The sequence below is a fragment of the Amblyraja radiata genome, unplaced genomic scaffold (genome assembly GCF_010909765.2).
Source record: "Amblyraja radiata isolate CabotCenter1 unplaced genomic scaffold, sAmbRad1.1.pri scaffold_4_ctg1, whole genome shotgun sequence".
Lineage (NCBI taxonomy): Eukaryota > Metazoa > Chordata > Chondrichthyes > Rajiformes > Rajidae > Amblyraja > Amblyraja radiata.
In genome coordinates this window covers 501603-521590 of record NW_022630571.1, presented here as the reverse complement: position 1 = coordinate 521590, position 19988 = coordinate 501603, and the positions used below count along the sequence as shown (strand labels likewise).

Sequence of the window (19988 nt, the reverse complement as noted above, 5' to 3'; positions counted from 1 at the left end):
CTTTAGACTCTGAAGTTTTTACTGCTCATTTTTAAGTTTGCAACCTTCACGATGTTAGAGACCATCTGATTCTCTGCTCTCTTTCAGATCAGGGGAGCTATTTAAATGGATGAGCAAGGTACTGCTTCCATATCTCTACAACAACCAAAGCAAGACTCTGTTAGGCTGTGCACGGCTGCGCCAAGTTCGTTCGAAAATAAACGAAGGTAACATGAAGATCTTGCATTCACCCAGAAACCTTCATGTAGGTGGATTGTCCCAGTGCGTGCTACAACCATTAGATTACCTTCTCAAGGGTTAATTGGCTTTGGTGAAATTGTAAATTGTCCCTCGTGTGTAGGATAGTGTTAGCGTACAGGGTGATCGCCGGTCGGCACAGACTCAGTGGGCCGAAGGGCCTGTTTCCGCGCTGTATCCCTGAAGTCTAAAGTGCAGTTGCTGTTGTAATCGCAAATCGAAAATTTCAATCCAGAAAGGAGAGAGTCAGAAAGCAAGAAACCATTGGCGAATGAGTCTGATTGATCATTGAGAAAACGTTGGAAGGCATTATTAAGGAAATTGTGTTGAGCGCTTGTAGAAAAATGCAAGCTGGATCAATATGTCAGAGAAATTATTTTTTTCACTAATCTCAGAGTTCTGCAAGGATTTAGCGAGCAGAGTGTAGAGCTGGTAGCTACGGTGTATTTGGATTTCCAGATTTCATTCAACACATAAAAGATTACTGCATAAGTCTTCTTCTTGCGGATGGCGTACACAGCCTAAAGTTGTAGGACAACTTGTTCTATTTGATCTTATTTGATTGTGCACGCCAGGTTGATTGCATTAGTCGAAACAGGGCGGACCACGTGAAGGCTACAATCTTCCACCCCACTGCATAAGTGATTCGACCAGTTGGCTTACCTAGAGAAAACATAAAACCCAAAATACATGAACCATGAAATTAAAGTGACGAGTGGAAAGGATTGGGGATGTAAAATAAGATTGTGGTGGTGGTGGGTGGGGGGAGGAGTCATTATACCCCACGACAGAAGGGGGAGGAGTTGTACAGTTTGATAGCCACAAGGAGTAACGATCTCCTGTGGCGTTCTGTACTGCATCTTGGAACCAGTCTGTTGCTGAAGGTACTCCTAAGGTTGGAGGGGGTGAGCTGAATTGTCCAAGATGCTCTACAGTTTAAGGAGCATCCTCCCCTCCAGGACCACCTCCCGTGAATCCAACTCCGCCCCCAGGACGGAGCCAGCCTTCCTGATGAGTTTGTTAGCTACAGGGGTCAGTATTTACAGACAATAGCTTTGATAAAAGGACTTTACAGATACAGCATTGAAATAGGCCCTTCGGCCCACTGACACCATGCCGTCCAGCGATCACTCGTACACTAGCACTATCCTTCACATTAGAGACTATTTTACAATGTACAGAAGCCAATTAACCTACCAACCTGTAAGTCTTTGGAATGTGGGAAGAAACCGAAGAAACCTTTCAGAATGGCAGGCAATGACTAGTGGGGACCACAAGGCTCGGTGCTGGGACTGCAGCTATTTTCAATATACATTCATAATTTAGATGAAGGAATTAAAATAACATTAGCAAATTTTCCTATAACACAAAGCTGGGTGGAAGTGTGAACTGTGATGAGGATGCTAAGAGGATGCAGGGTGATTTGGACAGGTTGGGTGAGTGGGCAGATGCATGGCAGATGCAGTATAATGTGGATAAATGTGTGGTTATCCACTTTGATGGCAAGAATGGGAAGGCAGATTATTATCTGAATGGTGTCAGGTTAGGAAAAGTGAAGTACAACGAGACCTGGGTGTCCTTGTACATCAGTCACTGAAAGTAAGCATGCATGTACAACAGGCAGTGAAGAAAGCTAGTGGCATGTTGGCCTTCATAACAGGAGGAGTTGAGTATAGGAGCAAAGAGGTCCTTCTGCAGTTGTACAGGGCCCTGGTGAGACCACACCTGGAGTATTGTGTGCAATTTTGGTCTCCTAATTTGAGGAAGGACATTCTTGCTTATTGAGGGAGTGCAGCTTAGGTTCATGAAGTTAATTCCCGGAATGGCGGGACTGTCATATGATGAAAGAATGGAGCGACTGGGCTTGTATTCACTGAATTTAGAAGGATGAGAGGTTATCATAGAAATTATTAAGGGATTGGACACGCTAGATGTAGTAAACATGTTCCTGATGTTGGGTGAGTCCAGAGCCTAGGGCCACAGTTTAAGAATAAGGGGAGGCCATTTAGAACTGAGATGAGGAAAAACATTTTCATACAGAGAGTTGTGAATGTGTGAAATTCTCTGCCTCAGAAGGCAGAGGAGGTCGATTCACTGGATGCATTCAAAAGAGAGTTAGATAGAGCTCTTATGGCTAGCGGAATCAAGGAATATGGGGAGAAGGCAGGAATGGGGTACTGATTGTGGATGATCAGCCATGATCACATTGAATAGCGGTGCTGGCTCGAAGGGCCGAATGGCCTACTCCTGCACCTATTGTCTATGTATCTATGTCTATGTATAAAACCCACTCAGTCACAGGGAGAACATACAAACTCCGTACTGACAACACACGTGGTCCGGATCGAAGCCAGGTCTCTGGCGTTGTAACCACTGCGCCGCCCCTTGTAACAAAAGGTACTGATGATTCAGAAACAGCTAGGAAAGCAAAAGCTGTGAGACTGATGCAAAATGTCTTTAAAGGGAGATGGACAGGGTCAATGGGGAGTGAACAAATATTTGGCCGATGCCATGTGGTAAAATGTTATCCATTTCAGTATGAAGGGTGAACAAACTGAGTCTTGTGTAACTGATGCTGTTGAACAGAGAGACCTTGGGCTTCTCACGACTAACAACATTTCCTTTTCTACTTCCTGCCCCCAATTTTCCATCAGGTCAATGTCTTCAGCAAGCTCCAGTGAATGGGCAATGTCTGCACTACCCTCTGCTACAGGACACCAGCGATTATGAGATTGGTTGGAAGGACCCAGTTACCAATCGGAGCAATAAGTGGTCATACTCAACGCCTGATCTGTCAGAGTAAGAATATATTCAGTTTAGTTTATTATTGTCACATGTACCGAGACACAATAAAAAGCCTAGCATCTAGTCAGAAAAAATATTATACAATCTTTGAATACAATCAAGCTGTCCACAGTGCACAGATAGAGGATAATGGGCACAACATTTAGTGCAAAGATATAACAGTGAGGTTCGATAACATTTGATTAGAGGTGTAGAAAATTATGAGAGGAATAGATCGGGTAAATGCACAGAATTTCTTGCCCCAGAGTAGGGGAATCGAGAACTAGAGGTCATAGGTTTAAGGTGAGGGGGGAAAGACTTAATAAGAACCTGAGGGGTAACTTTTTTACACAAAGGGTGGTGGGGGAATGGAATGAGCTGTCGGAGGAGATAGTTGGGGCAAGTATTATTGAAACTTTTAAGAAACATTTAGACATGTACATGGGTAGGATATGTTTGGAGGGTTATGGACTGAACTCAGGCAAGTGGGATTAACGTAGATGGGACATGTTGGTCTTGGTGGGCATCTCTAAACTCTATAATTATTTAGGTGTGATGTAAACAGATCTTCAATAAGATTTATAACAAAGAGAGAGGAAGGAGTGGGAAGAGATCTAATTTTCTTCTGTAAAAGCAAGGGACTGAAGAAGGGTCCCAACCCAAAACGTGTAGGAACAAACTTGTTTATACAGAAGATAGACACAAAATGCTGGAGTAACTCAGCGGGTCAGGCAGCATCTCTAGAGAAAAGGGATAGGTGACATTTCGGGTCTGAAGAAGGATCGCAACCGAAACGTCACCTATTTCTTTTCACCGGATATGCTGCCTGACTCCCTGAGTTGCTCCAGCATTTTTATGTCTTTCTTCCCAACCCGAAATGTCGCCTGTCCATATTCTCCAGAGATGCTGCCTGACCTGCCGAGTTTACTCCAGCACTTTGCGTCCTTTTTATACTCATTTTCATCATTGGGTTGAAGGGCTCAATAAAATATACATTCCCGTCGCACAAAGTGAAGTGAGTATCATTGCATCTGATTCTTTGTTGCCCCCAGGGTATGGTATTGGGGCCAGACCACAGCGTGGGACAGTGGAGGATATGTGCAACATCTCGGCAGGACAAAGGAGCAGAGTAATCGCACACTTTGGCACTTACGGGAGAGCAACTGGCTGGACAGAAAGTGAGTGGCATTTTACTGAAAATCGCAACTTTTTCACTCAGAGGGTGGTGGGTATATAGAACGGGCTGCCAGAAGAGGTAGTTGATGCGGATACCATAACAGGATTTAAAAGACACAAGGACAGGTACATAGATTGGAAAGGTCTAGTTTAATTTAGTTTAGTTTAGATTTTGGCATGTGTACCAAGGTAAGTGAAAATCTTTTGTAGCGTGCTAACCAGTCAGCGGGAAGACTATACATGATTACAATTGAGCCATTTACAGTGTACGAAGGGAATAATGTTTAGTGCAAGATAAAGTCCAGTAAAGTATGATTAAAGATGGTCTGAGTGTCTCCAATGAGGTAGGTGGTAGCTCAGGATTGCTCTCTGGTTCCAGTTTAGAGGGATTATGGGCCAAACATAGGCAAATGGGACCTGCATAGTAGGGGCATCTTCGTCGGTTTTGTGGTATGTGCTTTCAAGCTTCTGTGTCTTCTATCCGATGGGAACAGGGAGACGAAGGAATGACTGGGGTGTGGAAAGTCCTTGATTATGCTGGCTTCTTTTCCGAGGCAGCGTGAAGTGTAGATGGAGTCAATAATAGGGAGTCTGATCTGTGTGATGGACTGGGCTACATCCACAACTCTTTGCAAGCCATTGATTTGGTCATCAATGCCCTGATGGTGAAGTTACTTGAAACTTGGGGGAAGGTGTTCTTGAGTCTGGTGGTGTGCACCTTCAAATTTTAGAAGAACAATAATTGGAGGATTGTAAAACTGAAGAACGTATGGAGGAGTAGGGATGATAGTAATAATTGAATTCAATGATACTTTATTGTCACATGCACCTAGACACAGTGAGATTTTTTTGGTTTCCATGCAATCTGGTAAAATCATACAATAGATAAGCACAATCATTGATAAGTACAAAAAGTGTAACGATTGTAGTTTAGTTTAGAGATACAGCACGGAAACGGGACCTTCGGCCCACCAGGTCTGCGCCGACCAGCGATCCCCACACATTAACACTATCCTACCCACACTAGGAACAATTTACACTTACACCAAGCCAATTAACCTACATACCTGTACGTCTTTGGAGTGTGGGAGGAAACCAAAGATCTCGGAGAAAACCCACACGGTCACGGGGAGAACGTACAAACTCCGTAGAGACAGTATCCTTAGCCGGGATCATACGCCGGCGCTGCGTGCTGTAGGGCAGCAACTCTACCGCTGCGCCACCATGCTGTAGTGTAAGAATAGTAAACTTCACCGAAGCAGTACACAAAGAACCTCCACGTTTCTGGCGCCATCTTGTGCCCTTCAAGTTTCAAAGTTCTTAATAGTACAGAGTGTTATCTTGGCCATAAAGGCCAGTTGTCCTGGCAATGGCACTGTGTCGGTGTTGCCGGGGTTGGCTTGGCCTGGTGATGCTGTTGGTGTCCTCCACCGCTGCTCTGCCATTCCGTGCTCCCGTTGCCTCTCGCAGCCGACCCCCGAACCCGCCAGAGCGCCCCCGAGAGCACAGGAGGTGAGCCCGCAGCCTGCTCATCGATCCTCCCCTCCATCCACCGCCATCTTGAAATCGGCCCTTTGTCCAGCGTCCGTCGCCGACTCCCTCCATCCCTCCTCACCGGTTCCCGGTCTTCGGGGTCGAGCAGGAGACTAGCCTCGGACGAGGCATCAGCTTCAGGCAGATTCATGGTTCTGCAGCGGGCGAGGCAGGCCTGCTGTCAGTGTATGGCCACGGCTATGGATGTATCATAGAGTCATACAGCATGGAATCAGGCCCAACTTGCCCAACCCAATCAAGATGTACAACCTACTTTGGTCCCACCAGCCTGCGTTTGGCCCATATCCATTTAAACCTGTCTAAATGTTTCTTAAATGTTGTGATCGTACCTGCCCCAACTACCTCCTCTGACAGCTCATTCCATACACCCACCACCCTTTGTGTGAAAATGTGACCTCTCAGATCCCTATTAAATCTTTCCCTCTTCACCTCTTGTTATTGGTTCACCTACTCTGGGCAAGAGACTATGTGCATCTACCCTGCTTTCAAGAGAGAGCTAGATAGCTCTTAAAAATAGCGGAGTCAGGGGATATGGGGAGAAGGCAGGAACGGGGTACTGATTGGGGATGATCAGCCATGATCACATTGAATGGCGGTGCTTGGTTCAAGGGCCGAATGGCCTACTCCTGCACCTATTGTCTATTGTCTACCCAATCTATTTTTTAAACATTGCAATCGTACCTGCCTCCAAATATCTCCTCCAGCAGCCACCATTCTTTGTGTGAAATGTTATCCCTCAGGTTCTGTTCTTTTTGAAGGAGGAAAGATTTAATAGGAACCTGTACACAATCATGGGGGGATCAGATAGGATGAATTGTACAAGAGTATTTTACTTGGGATAGGGGAATCAAGAAGCAGAGGACATAGGTTTAAGGTGAGAGGGGAAAGATTTAATAGGAATCTGAGGAACAACTGAGTAATCACTACTCGAGAAGTTTCTAGTTTTAGGAGTTCACTCAGTTTTCCGAGTGCAGTCATGGTGAAAATTGGAAGTTTGAGCATTGTAACTGGATTTGTATCTTGCCAGCTGAAGCACGTCAAAAGCAATGTTTTCTTAAGTACGTAGGTTCTAAGAGCAGAATCATGTCTCCTCTGCCATTCAATCATGGCTGATCTATCTTTTCCTCTCAACACTATTCTCCTGTCTTCGACCCATAACCCCTGACGCCCATGCTAATTAATTAGTCAAAATTACCTAATCAATCAAAATTATAAAAAATTTAAATGCTGAGCTGCTCAAGAGGTTTAGAGAATCTTCTTGTATACAAAAAAGAACTGTAGATGCTAGAATCGTGCATAGAACCCATTGTGCTGGAGGAACTCAGCTGGTCAGGCAGCATTTGGGGTGGGAATGAACGGACAGCATTTCGGGTCGGGACCCTTCCTCAGAGTCATCTGTTGATTGTGAAGAAGAATCCTGACCTGTGAAACGTTACCTGTCCATGTCCTCCATGTTTTGTATGTAATTTAAAGAGCTGGCTTGTCCTTTTGTGTTGCTAGGACCAGGGTTGTCTTTGTTGAGTTTACCCAGTATTGCCCCAATGTGGATTTGTACAGCGTCGTCACCGTACTCATCGAATTCCCCCTGTTGGGGGGTGTGTTCACCACCATTGACATCAAACCATTCTCGCTGCTGCGCCTGAGTGCTGGAATGGATTTTCCGCTTGTCATGATGGTAAGTTTTTACCGCACATATGAACAACTGACATTAACTCATAAGGTCATAAGGAATAGGAGTAGAATTAGGCCATTCGGCCCAGCAAGCCTTTTCTGCCATTCAATCATGGCTGATCTATCTCTCCCTCCTAACCCCATTCTCCTGCCTTCTTCCCATTACTTCTGACACCCGTACTAATCAAGAACCTATCTATTTCTGATTTAAAAATAGGCCTCTACAGCCTTCTGTGGCAAAGAAATCCACAGATTCACCACCCTCTGACTAAAGACATTTCTCCTCATCTCCTTCCTAAAAGAAGGTCCTTTAATTCTGAGGCTATGACCTCTAGTCCTAGACTCTCCCACTAGTGGAAACATTCTCTCCACATCCACTCTATCCAACCATCCAGCCATCTCCAGGAGTATGGTATGCTTTCATTCATCTGTTCACTTTAGACATACAGCACGGAATCAGGCCCTTTGGCCCTCCGAGTCTGCGGCGACTAACAATCACTCTGTACATTAACCTACACACACTAGAGAACTATTTTACGGCTTTCCAAAGCCGATCAACCTATAAACTTGTACGTCTTTGGATTGTGGGAGGAAACCGGAGAACTCGGAGCAAACCCATGTGGTCACAGGGAGGAACTCTGTACAGATAGCGCCCGTGATCAGGATTGAACTTGGGTCTCTGGCGCTGTAAAGCAGCAATTCTATCGCTGTGCAATTGTGTCGCCCTCGGGGCATTGAGTGCAAAAGTAATGTTTCAGCCTTATAGGACTTTAATTAGAATCTGATAAGGAGTATTGCGTGCAGTTTTGGTCAGCCCATCACAATAAATGATATGGAGGCTTTTGGAGAGGCTGCAGAAGAGGTTTACCAGAATATAGTAATTAGTAACCAGAATATGGTCATTAGTAATCCCTTACTCGGTTATAGTGGACAATCGGCAATAACGTATGTCATTCACCCCCCATCCCCATTTGCCCCATTATAACGTGGGTGTGCTGTACTGCACATTCCCCCACAGCTAACACTTTAACGAGCTAACAGAATGGCATTGATACCAAGACAGAGTGATCCATAGTCCATCTGAACCTATTGACGTCTTGAGTTGCATCCAACATTGTGCAAAATATGTCGCGATATGTCATTTAATTTGAAAGATGAGAAATGGTCAATGATTAGCCTGATGGGATGTAGCCTTGACATTCAACTCAAGTCGAGATTATTGTCATATACACAAATACAAAGTCAGGGACAGGTACAATGAAAATCTTGCTAGTAGCAAGATCACAGGCACATACATGCAGACACCACACGCACACAAATGTAAATTATGCAAAAATGGCGCTAAATTATGGAAGATCGTAAAATGAAAGAGGACTGTGCATAAAAGCAAGACATTAGTGTTGCAAAGTGGCAAAGGTGGTAGACAGCGCTGGAGATCCAGGTTCGATTCTAACCTCGGGTGTTGTCTGTGTGGAGTTTGCCTCGGACCACGTGGGTTTCCTCCAGGTGCTCCATTTCCCCCCCCCCAACCACATTCCAAAGATGTGCCGGTTTCTATGTTAATTGACCTCTGTAAATGGCCCCGAGTGTGTAGGGAGTGGATACAAAAGTGGAATAACATAGAACAAGCGTGAGAAAGGGTGATTGATGGTCAGCATTGACTCAGTGGGCTGAAAGGTCTGTTTCATTGTTGTATCTTTCAATTCAATTTAATAACGTGAAGCACAATTCGAAAAAAAGAATGCTGAGCTGCTCAGGAGGATTAGAGAATCCTCTTGTATACACAAGGAACTGTAAATGCTAGAATCTTGCAATGTGGAAGAACTCCGTTGGTCAGGCAGCATCTGGGGAGGGAATGAACAGACAGCGTTTTGGGTCGGGGCACTTCTTCAGTCATCTATTGACTGTGACGATTAATTCCTGACCCGAAACGTTACCTGTCCATGTCCTCCAGAGATACTGCCTGACCCGTTGAGTGACTCCAGCATTTTATGTTCTGCGTGAGAATCTTTTTCATTATCCGAAGATAAGATTCACCAATTGCTTCCTTCCAGGTCTTCCTCATGCTGTTCGTCATCTACTTCACAATTAGTGAATTATTCCTGATCTGTCAAGAAGGCAAGACCTACTTGTTTCTGTTCTGGAACTACCTGCAGTGGTCGGTCATTATTCTCAGTATCTGCTGTGTGGCTGTGCACCTGAAACGTGCTAAACTCGGCGACAGACAGTGGGCACGTTACCTGGCCCACCAAGACTGCTTCACCAACTTTTACCAGTTGGCGTCCCTGAGTCAAGTGTTCAACAAGCTGGCTGCCGTCCTTCTTTTCCTACTAATGGTTAAGGTATGATCTATGGAATGCCACCCTTACATTGATTTGAGTATAGGAGCAGGGAGGTTCTACTGCAGTTGTACAGGGTCTTGGTGAGACCACACCTGGAGTATTGCGTACAGATTTGGTCTCCTAATCTGAGGAAAGACATTCTTGCCGTAGAGGGAGTACAGAGAAGGTTCACCAGACTGATTCCTGGGATGTCAGGACTTTCATATGAAGAAAGACTGGATAGACTCGGCTTGTACTCGCTAGAATTTAGAAGATTGAGGGGTGATCTTAAAGAAACTTACAAAATTCTTAAGGGGTTGGACAGGCTAGATGCAGGAAGATTGTTCCTGATGTTGGGGAAGTCCAGAACAAGGGGTCACAGTTTAAGGATAAGGGGGAAATCTTTTAGGACCGAGATGAGAAAAACATTTTTCACACAGAGAGTGGTGAATCTCTGGAATTCTCTGCCACAGAAGGTAGTTGAGGCCAGTTCATTGGCTATATTTAAGAGGGAGTTAGATGTGGCCCTTGTGGCTAAAGGGATCAGGGGGTATGGAGAGAAGGCAGGTACAGGATACTGAGTTGGATGATCATCATATTGAATGGCGGTGCAGGCTCGAAGGGCCGAATGGCCTACTCCTGCACCTATTTTCTATGTTTCTATGATCTATCCATGTACTTTACTGAAAGGTCGGTAATACAATCTCCGTGGTGCATTTCATTGCCACAGACGCTGTGGAGGCCAATTCATTGGGTATTTTTAAAGCAGAAATTGACCAGGTTCTTGATTAGTATGGGGGTCAAATGTTATGGGGAGAAGACAAGAGAATGCGGTTCAGAGGGGAAGAGAGATCAGCCATGATTAAATGGCGGAGTAGACTCGATGGGCCGAATGGCCTAATTGTGCTCCTATGTCTTATCCTCAACGGGCCAGGCATGGATAGGTGACATTTTGGTTTGGGATTCCTCTTCAGACTTCTTCAGTCTTATTGAGGCACATGCTTTGAAATGGAGGGACGGAATGGTTCCTGTTCAGACCAAGAAACAATGGGCTGATGTTTGAACAGATAAAACCTGATTATAATTCCCCTTTTCATTCCTTGTTTGTGATTCAGGCTGCTCGACAACTGAGATTTGTCAGAAGGTGGTCCATCTTTGGAAAGACCCTGCATAATTCGGGAAAGGAGCTGTTTGCAGTTGTCGTGGCATCAGCTGGGCTTCTGCTTGCCTATACACAGCTTGGTTATCTGGTAGGTATTACACTGTGTGGGAAGATGCCAGTTTACACCGCATGTAGACACAAAATGCTGGAGTAACTCAGCGGGTCAGGCAGCATCTCTGGAGAAAAGGAATAGGTGACGTTTCGGGTCATAGAGTCATACAGCATGGAAACAGGCCCTTCAGTCCAACTTGCCCACACCGACCAACATGTCCCATCTACACTAGTCCCACCTGCCTGCATTTGGCCCATATCCCTCTAAACCTGTCCTATCCATGTACCTGTCTAAATGTTTCTTAAATGTTGCAATAGTCCCTGCCTCAACTACCTCCTCTGGCAGCTCATTCCATACACCCACCACCCTTTGTGTGAAAAAGTCACCCCTCAGATTAAATCTTTCCCTCTTCACCTTAAACCTATGTCCTCTGGTTCCCGATTCCCCTACTCTGGGCAAGAGACTTTGTGCATCTACCCGATCTATTCCCCTCATGATTTCATACACCTCTATAAGATCACTCCGCATCAGGGGAGAGGGAACCTAGAGATATGAAAAGGTACAAAGTGTTGCTCGGCTGTGGTTATGTTTACCAGGGAAGGACTCCTCCACAAACCCCGCCACCTTTTCTCTGGGATATAGAGAGTTGAGGAGAGACTTGATAGAAGTATAAAATGATGACATGCGTGGATAGGTAGACAGTCAGTCCTCTTTCCCCAGAGTGGAAATGTCAAGAATAGAAGGCATAGTGTTAACGAGCAACATTTAAAATAGATACGTGGGGCAATTGTTTTATACAGAGGGTGGTTGGTGCCTGAAACACACTGCCAGGGTTGGTGATGCAGGCAGATATGATAGTGGCTTTCAAGAGGCTTTTAGATAAGCACATGGATATGTAGGGAATGGAGAAATATGGATCCTGTGAGGCAGAGATTAGTTTAACCCAGCATCATGTTGTGCATAGACATTGAGGACCGAAGGGCCTGTCCCTGTGCTGCATTGTTATAATGGAGGGGAAGCCTAGAGTGAGAAGCTGTTATTTAACGGGGCAATGTTACAAAATTTTGAGATTTAAAAAATCAAGTCTTTAATTTATCCCATCAGATAAAGCATAAAAAGAACTTTAATTTGACACCTAATTCGCTTTCATATCTTCAGTATTAAAAAAGTTATGGCCATTTTCATACTCGGAAATTGGCAACTTGTTCCCTATTGCTTTTTCATTGACTTAACACAAAAGCTGTGATCGAGAACATTTAAAAGCCGATAACTTTCTTAAAATTTAAGAGAACTGAAATAAATTTTCAGTTATTATAGATTGAAGCATTCTGAAACAAATATGAAACAATCTTACGTAGATGACTTGAAATTAAAGCATATAATAAGTTAGTTACCTAATTATAGCTAATTACAAAATTCAATTACTAGATCTAAACATCTATCCATTTCTTAAGAATAGATTAACATTTTTAAATAGCCTAAGTGTCCAAATAACATTCACACAAGAATTCAGAATATAACATAATTTTTAAATCTCATTGTCATGGGTTTATAGGCCAAATGGAAGGAATTTAATGTTTAATACCTGTAAATTAATGGACATTTAAATCAGCTTGCGAGTGGGATTTTCTGGAACGGGACCATTTGGAACGTTCAGGCTCCGGTGAATTTAGTCCCCCATATCTGCAGCAAATACACTGCCGGTTCTTCGGGGGGAAAAATCACCGTTTCGCAACTTAAAATGTGAATTAAAGGCATCTTAAGAAACACTTTTATACATAAAAATAAACTACTTTCTTTTACCTGGTCCTCCATAAAATCCGTCCCAGTTGTCGGCATTGACGGCTTCAGAAGCTGATTTTAAAATCATTCCAGCGATTAACAAGTCGGGTGAATTAAAAAAAAAAACACACAGCACGGCCGTAGGAACGATTCTTTAGCAACATCATGCACTCCAACAAATATAATTCAGGACCAGGTCGTGAAAAAACCCCGTTTTAACCTCCTCCCCACGCCCGAGGGTGGCTAGAGACGTCGGGAGTCAGACGGGAACGGTGCCCCTTGGCCCACAGCCAGCGCAGTGAAGCAGCGCTAAACCCAGCTCAGCTCTGCCTGTCCCGCCAGGTTAACCAAGAGCCCTGTCTGGATTGAGACAAAACAACTGATTGAGCTGAATTTACCGTTCACGGGGCCTCCGAAACCTCGCGCGCGTGTGTGAGTATGCGCATGCACGCGCGGCCGCCAAGATATTCTGTCCCCCGGTCCCCTCTATATTTTGATAGCGATTTCCGTGCCTGAAAGGGACCCCCAAGGCAGCGATGATGCTGGTGCTGTCCGAGGAGCGCTGGCCTTCCTTCCCACCTCCTCTGCCCCTTCCTCTCTCTCTCTCTCTCTCTTGTACGCCCCCCTCCACTCCCCTTACCCAGAGACACCTCCTCTCCATCCCGCACTGATCCCCATTTCTGCCTCTATTCAGTCCTCACTGACATCCCCTGTGCTCCCCTCATCTACTCCCCCCCTCCCCCCCATCTATTCATCCTGCACTGATCTCCCTATCCACCTCGCATTGATTCTCCTGCCACTCCCCATCAATCTTACACTGGTCCCTCCCAATTCATCTTGTACTGACCCCACCTTTCCATCCATCCTGCACTGCTCCACCCCTTCATCCAGCACTGCTCCCCCGTCCATCCTGCACAGACCCCCCCCCCCCATTCAACCCACTGTCTTCCCCGCGCTCTCCCCCCACAATTTTACCTACTCCAACCACCACGCACTAATTCCCCTGCTTCAATCCATCCAATCCACACCGATTGCTTTCTCAAGCCCCCCCACCACCATCTATCCATCCTGCACTGATTCACACACACACACCCCCCCCCTCCCGACCCCAATGTCTTCAGAGCTAACATCGACTATGTTTGATAACGGAATGCAATCAAATATGTTTTAATTCCCAATGTTATTATTTGTTTTAATCCATAAAGATGGATTAATTAAATTGTGAACACATGAAATATTAAAACGGCAGTGTTCGATTGTCACTGCTACCGTTGACACGTTATTACAGAACTCATTTTAATGGCGAATCAATGCTCTTAATATGGAGTATCAGTACTGTAGTTATTTACTGAGCATCATTCACAACTATATGTTGGATTTATCGACCCATAACGACCCATATTATGGCCATGTCATGATAATTTTCGGTCCTTCACAGAAAACATGCTTGCATCAATCTGTAGTGTGCATGGTTAAGCATATATGTTATCAAGGTCCAGGATTTATTGACACAGGTTGATCATACGCTGAATAATCCAACCACATTTTTGTTTGGAAGTGGAAAGAAATAACAAAAATTGCATTAATTGCAATGTGTAAAAAGTGTTGAGATACTGTATTATAATTTTGCTGCATGTCATTGTGGTATATATCATGTCTTGATTGGTGAATTTGTTAGTTTGTGACTTTATTTGAAGCAGAAATAATATGTGAATGCTTAATTGAGCATAATTCCGACTGGTAACTACGCACTTCATCCGAGCACGCGTCATGCAAGCCATCTTAAATGACCACCTAAACTGTCATTTGGCAACCTAAAAAGCTGCTAAGGTTGCCCGGCTGGCAACAGGGAAAAAAAGTTAAGCGAGAGCCCTGATACATATATATATATATATATATTTGTGTGTGTATGTAGTGTATGTATACATATATACACACATACAATCAACGTGGGTTCCCCTCTCCCACCGTAGATGAGGCCCTCACTCATGTCTCCTCAGTACCCCGCAGCTCCACCTTCGCTCCCACTCCCGGTGACAGATGTCTTTAATTTCAGGTACCCCCAGCATTCCCTCACTCTCTATCCCTCCCTCACCCAAGTTGCACCAGCTTCTCGTTTTCACCCAACAAACAGCTGACAATGGCCTGTTTCCTTTATCAGCGTTACTTTTTTGCAGATCTTTCATTCATTGTTCTTTATCTCTCTACATCATCGTCTATATCTCTTGTTTCCCTTGTCCCTAACCAGTCTGAAGAAGGGTCTCGAAGTTTGGAGCTCATTTGGAATTTGATGTTTGATAATAGCCTGTTAAATAGCCTGGAGAGCAACATGTAATTGTGTCATTTTATATTTCAGTTTTTTTCCGCCAACCTCGATCATTTCAAGACCTTTGGAGGCAGCATGCTCTCCCTGCTCGCTGTGATTCAACGAGGGATGAACCTGGGGCAGTGCTTCTTCGAGTACCCGAGCCTATGCTCCCTCTACTACATCAGTTACATTGTCATCGAGATCTGGATTGTAGTGCGGCTGTTTGCGGCCGTGCTACTGCAGAACTACCGGGAGATTAAGCTGGAGATGCACAGGCCAGCAGTGGAGCCACAGGAGTACGAGTTAGCAGAGCTATTCATCAGAAGACTCAAGATGTGGATCGGTGTCAGCAAGATAAAAGAAGTAGGTGCACATTTGCACAGTTGACCAAGCTAGGCTTATTTGAGTTTGAGTTTAGATTATTGTCACATGTACCGATGTACAGCCAAAAGCTTTTGTTGTGCTCTAACTAGTCAGCTGGGAAGGCAATACATGATTACAATCGAGCCATCCACAATGTACAGATACATGATAAAGGGAAATAATGTGAATAAGGTTTGGTGCAAAATAAAGTCCAGTAAAGTCCAATCAAAGATAGTCCAATGGTCTTCAATGCGGTAGATAGTAGCTCGGGGCTCGCTAGCTCGGGACAGCTCTCTAGTTGTTCGTAGGATAGTTCAGTTGCCTGATAACAGATGAGACAATAAAATCTGGAAAAATAACCTTCCATACCCAGAATCTGAAGTTATGTGCGTTTTCACACTGAAAACACACACCTCCATACAGACCTCGTCGATGGGAGAGGGGGGAGAAGAGGGAGTGGCCGGGGTGTGACATGTCCTTGATTATGCTGGTGGCCTTGCCAAGGCAGCGCGAGGTGTATAACGACCTGCAGACATTGGGTTACAAAAAAAGATACAATGCACTAATATTTAGCTTAGTGTGGTGTTTTACTTTTCACCATCTTGTAAAATGTATGTGATTTATGTACAACCTAAGTATTAATTGTCTTTGTGTGTTGTTTGAGTCCATGTGTTTGTGATGTTATTACAAGCAAGGTTTTCACTATTTAAAAAAAAGACACAAAGTGTTGGAGTAACTCAGCGGGTCAGGCAGCATCTCTGGAAGACATGGATATGCAATATTTTGGGTCGGAAGCCTTCTTCAGATTATTTAGTCCAGTCATGTTGCAGGAATGATGCCAAGAAACTGCTTTCGTTAGACTCTTTTATTTGGAGCGTTGTTTTGCAGTTCTGGTCGCACCATTACAGAAAGGATGTGGAAGCTTTGGTGCATAAATGGTGCTGTGGGGAAGACGTGTGGAAGACATGGGGACGTGTGGAAGAATTTCACAGTGCTGTGCATATGTGGCAATAAAGAACCATATTGCTTTGGAAAGGATCAGAGGAGGTTTAGCAGAATGATGCCTGGATTAGGGGGATCTTTAACATCTGTACTTTGGTTCTTGATTTCCTTACTCTGGGCAAAAGGCTGTGCATTTACCCGACCTATTCCTCTCATGATCTTATACACCTCTATAAGATCACTCCTCATCCTCCTGCACTCCCCTTGCGCTCCAAGAAATAGAGTCCTAATCAAACCTAATCAAGAGATCAATCTCTCCCTGTAGCTTAGGCCCACGAGTCCTGGCACCATCATTGTAAATCTTCTCATCACCCTTTCCAGGTTAACAGCATCTTTTCTATAACAGGGTGACCAAAACTGACCACAATACTCTAAATGTTGCCTCACCAACGTCTTAAACAACTGTAACATAACCTCCCAAGAGGGTCAATCTGAAGAAGGGTCCCGACCTGAAACGTCACCTATCCATGTTCTCCAGAGATGACTCGCTGTTACTCCAGCATGTTGTGTCTTTTTCTTAGTAAACCCGCATCTGCATTTCCTCGTTTCTACAGGTACTTTATTGTGCTCTGTGCCACGATAGCACCATCTGCAGGCGATGGCCTGAACTGCAGCTGCTTGACCACACAAGACAATGAATGGGCCATATAATAGGCAGTGGTTCCACATCGAATGTTTGGCAAATTGTAGTACACATTTGCACCTTCATGTCCCAACATGTCCCATCTACACTAGTCCCACCTGCCCGCATTTGGCCCATATACCTGCAATCCCGTCCTATCCATGTACCTGTCTAAATGTCTGAAGAACGGTCTCGATCCGAAATACTTACAAAATTCTTAAGGGGTTGGACAGGCTAGATGCAGGAAGATTGCTCCCGATGTTGGGGAAGTCCAGGACAAGGGGTCACAGCTTAAGGATAAGGGGGAAATCCTTTAAAACCGAGATGAGAAGAACTTTTTTCACACAGAGAGTGGTGAATCTCTGGAACTCCCTGCCACAGAGGGTAGTCGAGGCCAGTTCATTGGCTATATTTAAGAGGGAGTTAGATGTGGCCCTTGTGGCTAAGGGGATCAGAGGGTATGGAGAGAAGGCAGGTACGGGATACTGAGTTGGATGATCAGCCATGATCATATTGAATGGCGGTGCAGGCTCGAAGGGCCGAATGGCCTACTCCTGCACCTAATTTCTATGTTTCTATGTTTCTATGAAATGTCACCCATTCCTTCTCCCCAGAGATGCTGCCTGGCCCGCAGAGTTACTCCAACATTTTGTGTATAAATGTCTCTTAAACTTTACGATAGTACCTGCCTCAACTACCTCCTCCGGCAGCTTGTTCCATACACCCATCAACCTTTGTGTAAAAAAGTTACCCCTCAGGTTCCTATTAAATCTCCCCCCCCCTCCCACTCAACGTAAACCGATGTTCTGGTACTCTATTCCTCTACTCTGGGCAAGAGAGACTGCGATAACCCAAACTATCCCTCTCATGATTTTGTACGCCTCTGCTTTTCTTTTCACAGTTCCGTCACAAGGTGAAGTTTGAAGGGATGGTTCCCTTGCCCTCTGGGTCATCCAGAGATTCCAAGTCCACCTGCCTCCACACCGCCAGCACCATCTCCGACATCTCCTCGTCATCCTCGTCCAGCGCCGGGTCGACCGCCGCGGATGCCTTCCCGTCGGCCAGCCTCAACAAGGCGCCGCAAATCGAGGCCAACATCCACCGGCTGCTTCCACTTTTCGAAACCCTTCTTGAGCAGTTCGATAAGGTGAACAGCGCGACCGAAGATGTCTACCAGGCGGAGTGCAAGCTTAAGCAGGTGCAGGAGACAGCGCGGCAAAGGAGGATTAACACCAAGGCGGAAGAGTTGCTGGCGGCTTATCGGAGGATGAGGGCGAGCAGGAGGCTGAGGGACGATCGGCGGCCATCCCCGCGCCCTCTAGGGGACAGGGCAGCGGTCAACGACCCCCAGCCAAGGGCCAGCCAATTAGAAGACTGTGCAATACCCCTGCCACCTCGAAGAAAGTCCAAAACGTCCAAAATGCCAGACAAGATGTGGCAACAAACGCCCGGCGATCACCAACGTCACTCAAACCCCGATTAGTTTTGTTTGGCAATACCGTACAGCATCCAACCAGTACGGGCCCCACCGAGTCCATGCCAACCATTGATCACCCGTTCACACCAGTTCTGGGTTATCCTACTTTGTCATCCACTCCCTATACACTAGGGGGCAATTGACCTACAAACCTGCACATCTTTGGGATGTGGGAGGAAATCCGCATGTTCACAAGGGAGAACATGAGGACTACACACAAACACACATACAGGCAGCACCTGAGGTCAGATTTGAACTGGGGTCTACAGCGCTGTGAGGCAGCAACTCTATCAGCTGCGCCACTATGCCACACTGTTGGGGCTGTGCACTGCAGGGTCAAGACAATGACCCTTCAATTCCATATAACTTCAAGAGATGTGTCACTCCACACAGCCCCTCTCCATACAGTGGATTGAATCACATATGTTGACGTCGTAAAAAGATACCGCTGACCCAACTTGTTTGAGCATTGATGGAAGGTTGGATTATCCCCGCATTCATTCACACGCCTCCCCTCAACACTTAATGGCTGAGACGTTACAGCTTAAAGAAGGCAAACGGGCACTAACAGTCACCAAAACTGGCGACTCTATCGATGAACGTCGTTCGTTGCGCCAAGGGACAAGTTATTCACGAAACGGGTTAGAAGAAGCCGTACAAAGGACAGACATTTTATAAAAATGGTTTACTTTATATGTATTAACAAGCACTTTAAAACTGAGGGTAGTTCAGAAGGAGAGATTGTACAAACTTGCTTTTTTAGCCATGCACCAGAAAAGGGTGCACTTATTTAAAAATTGCTATTTTAAATCATTTAATTTGTTGTTTGATAAGTGAAGAGGAAACAGCACAGTTTATTTTACGAGACAGTATTTTTTGCTTAAGTTACAATAGTGGCATTCTTGTTAGGGAATGTAAAACAGGCAGATTGGGATTAATTTCTCACCGTAAATAGAACATGTTCTGATCAAATAATAGTCCCTGCACGGCGGGGAGGAGAGTGACTGTAAATGATTATAAAATGCACACAAATCAAGAACCCTGCACATTTACCCACTCCTGTTACGTGCACAGCTGAAACAAATAGCCGTGAAAAGATTAGTTTACTACAGCTCATAAAAGTAAGCTGCGTTGTGAATAATTACAGTGAAATATGTATCGTAACAGTCATAAAAACAGGCCACAAGAAACGGATTAATTGTAAGAAGCAGATGCATAGCAGTAGAAAATAATTTTGTGTGGATGTCACAAAGCAGTGGAATTTGATTTTTAGTATAGTTTAGTTTAAAGATACAGTGCGGAAACAGGCCCTTCAACCCACCGAGTCCGCACTGACCAGCGATCCCCGTACGCTAGCACTACCCTACACACTAGGGACAAGGGACAATTTACAATTTTTACCAAAGCCAATTAACCTACAAACCTTTATTGGAGTGTGGGAAGAAACCGGAGCACGTGGAGAAAACCCATGCAGGTC

The 19988-nt window shown here is 45.0% G+C and overlaps 1 protein-coding gene across 1 annotated transcript in view; it reads left to right on the top strand.

Moving 5' to 3' along the window:
* The window catches only part of pkd1 (polycystin 1, transient receptor potential channel interacting), a 178907-nt gene extending 159583 nt beyond the window's left edge, over positions 1-19324 (top strand). Inside the window, 8 exon segments of the mRNA XM_033016786.1 lie at positions 88-206; positions 2892-3036; positions 4074-4199; positions 7252-7426; positions 9477-9764; positions 10859-10993; positions 15096-15410; positions 17936-19324. Coding sequence (XP_032872677.1) covers positions 88-206; positions 2892-3036; positions 4074-4199; positions 7252-7426; positions 9477-9764; positions 10859-10993; positions 15096-15410; positions 17936-18517 — 1885 coding nt within the window. The 3' untranslated portion in view covers positions 18518-19324.
* Positions 19325-19988: the final 664 nt, after the last annotated feature.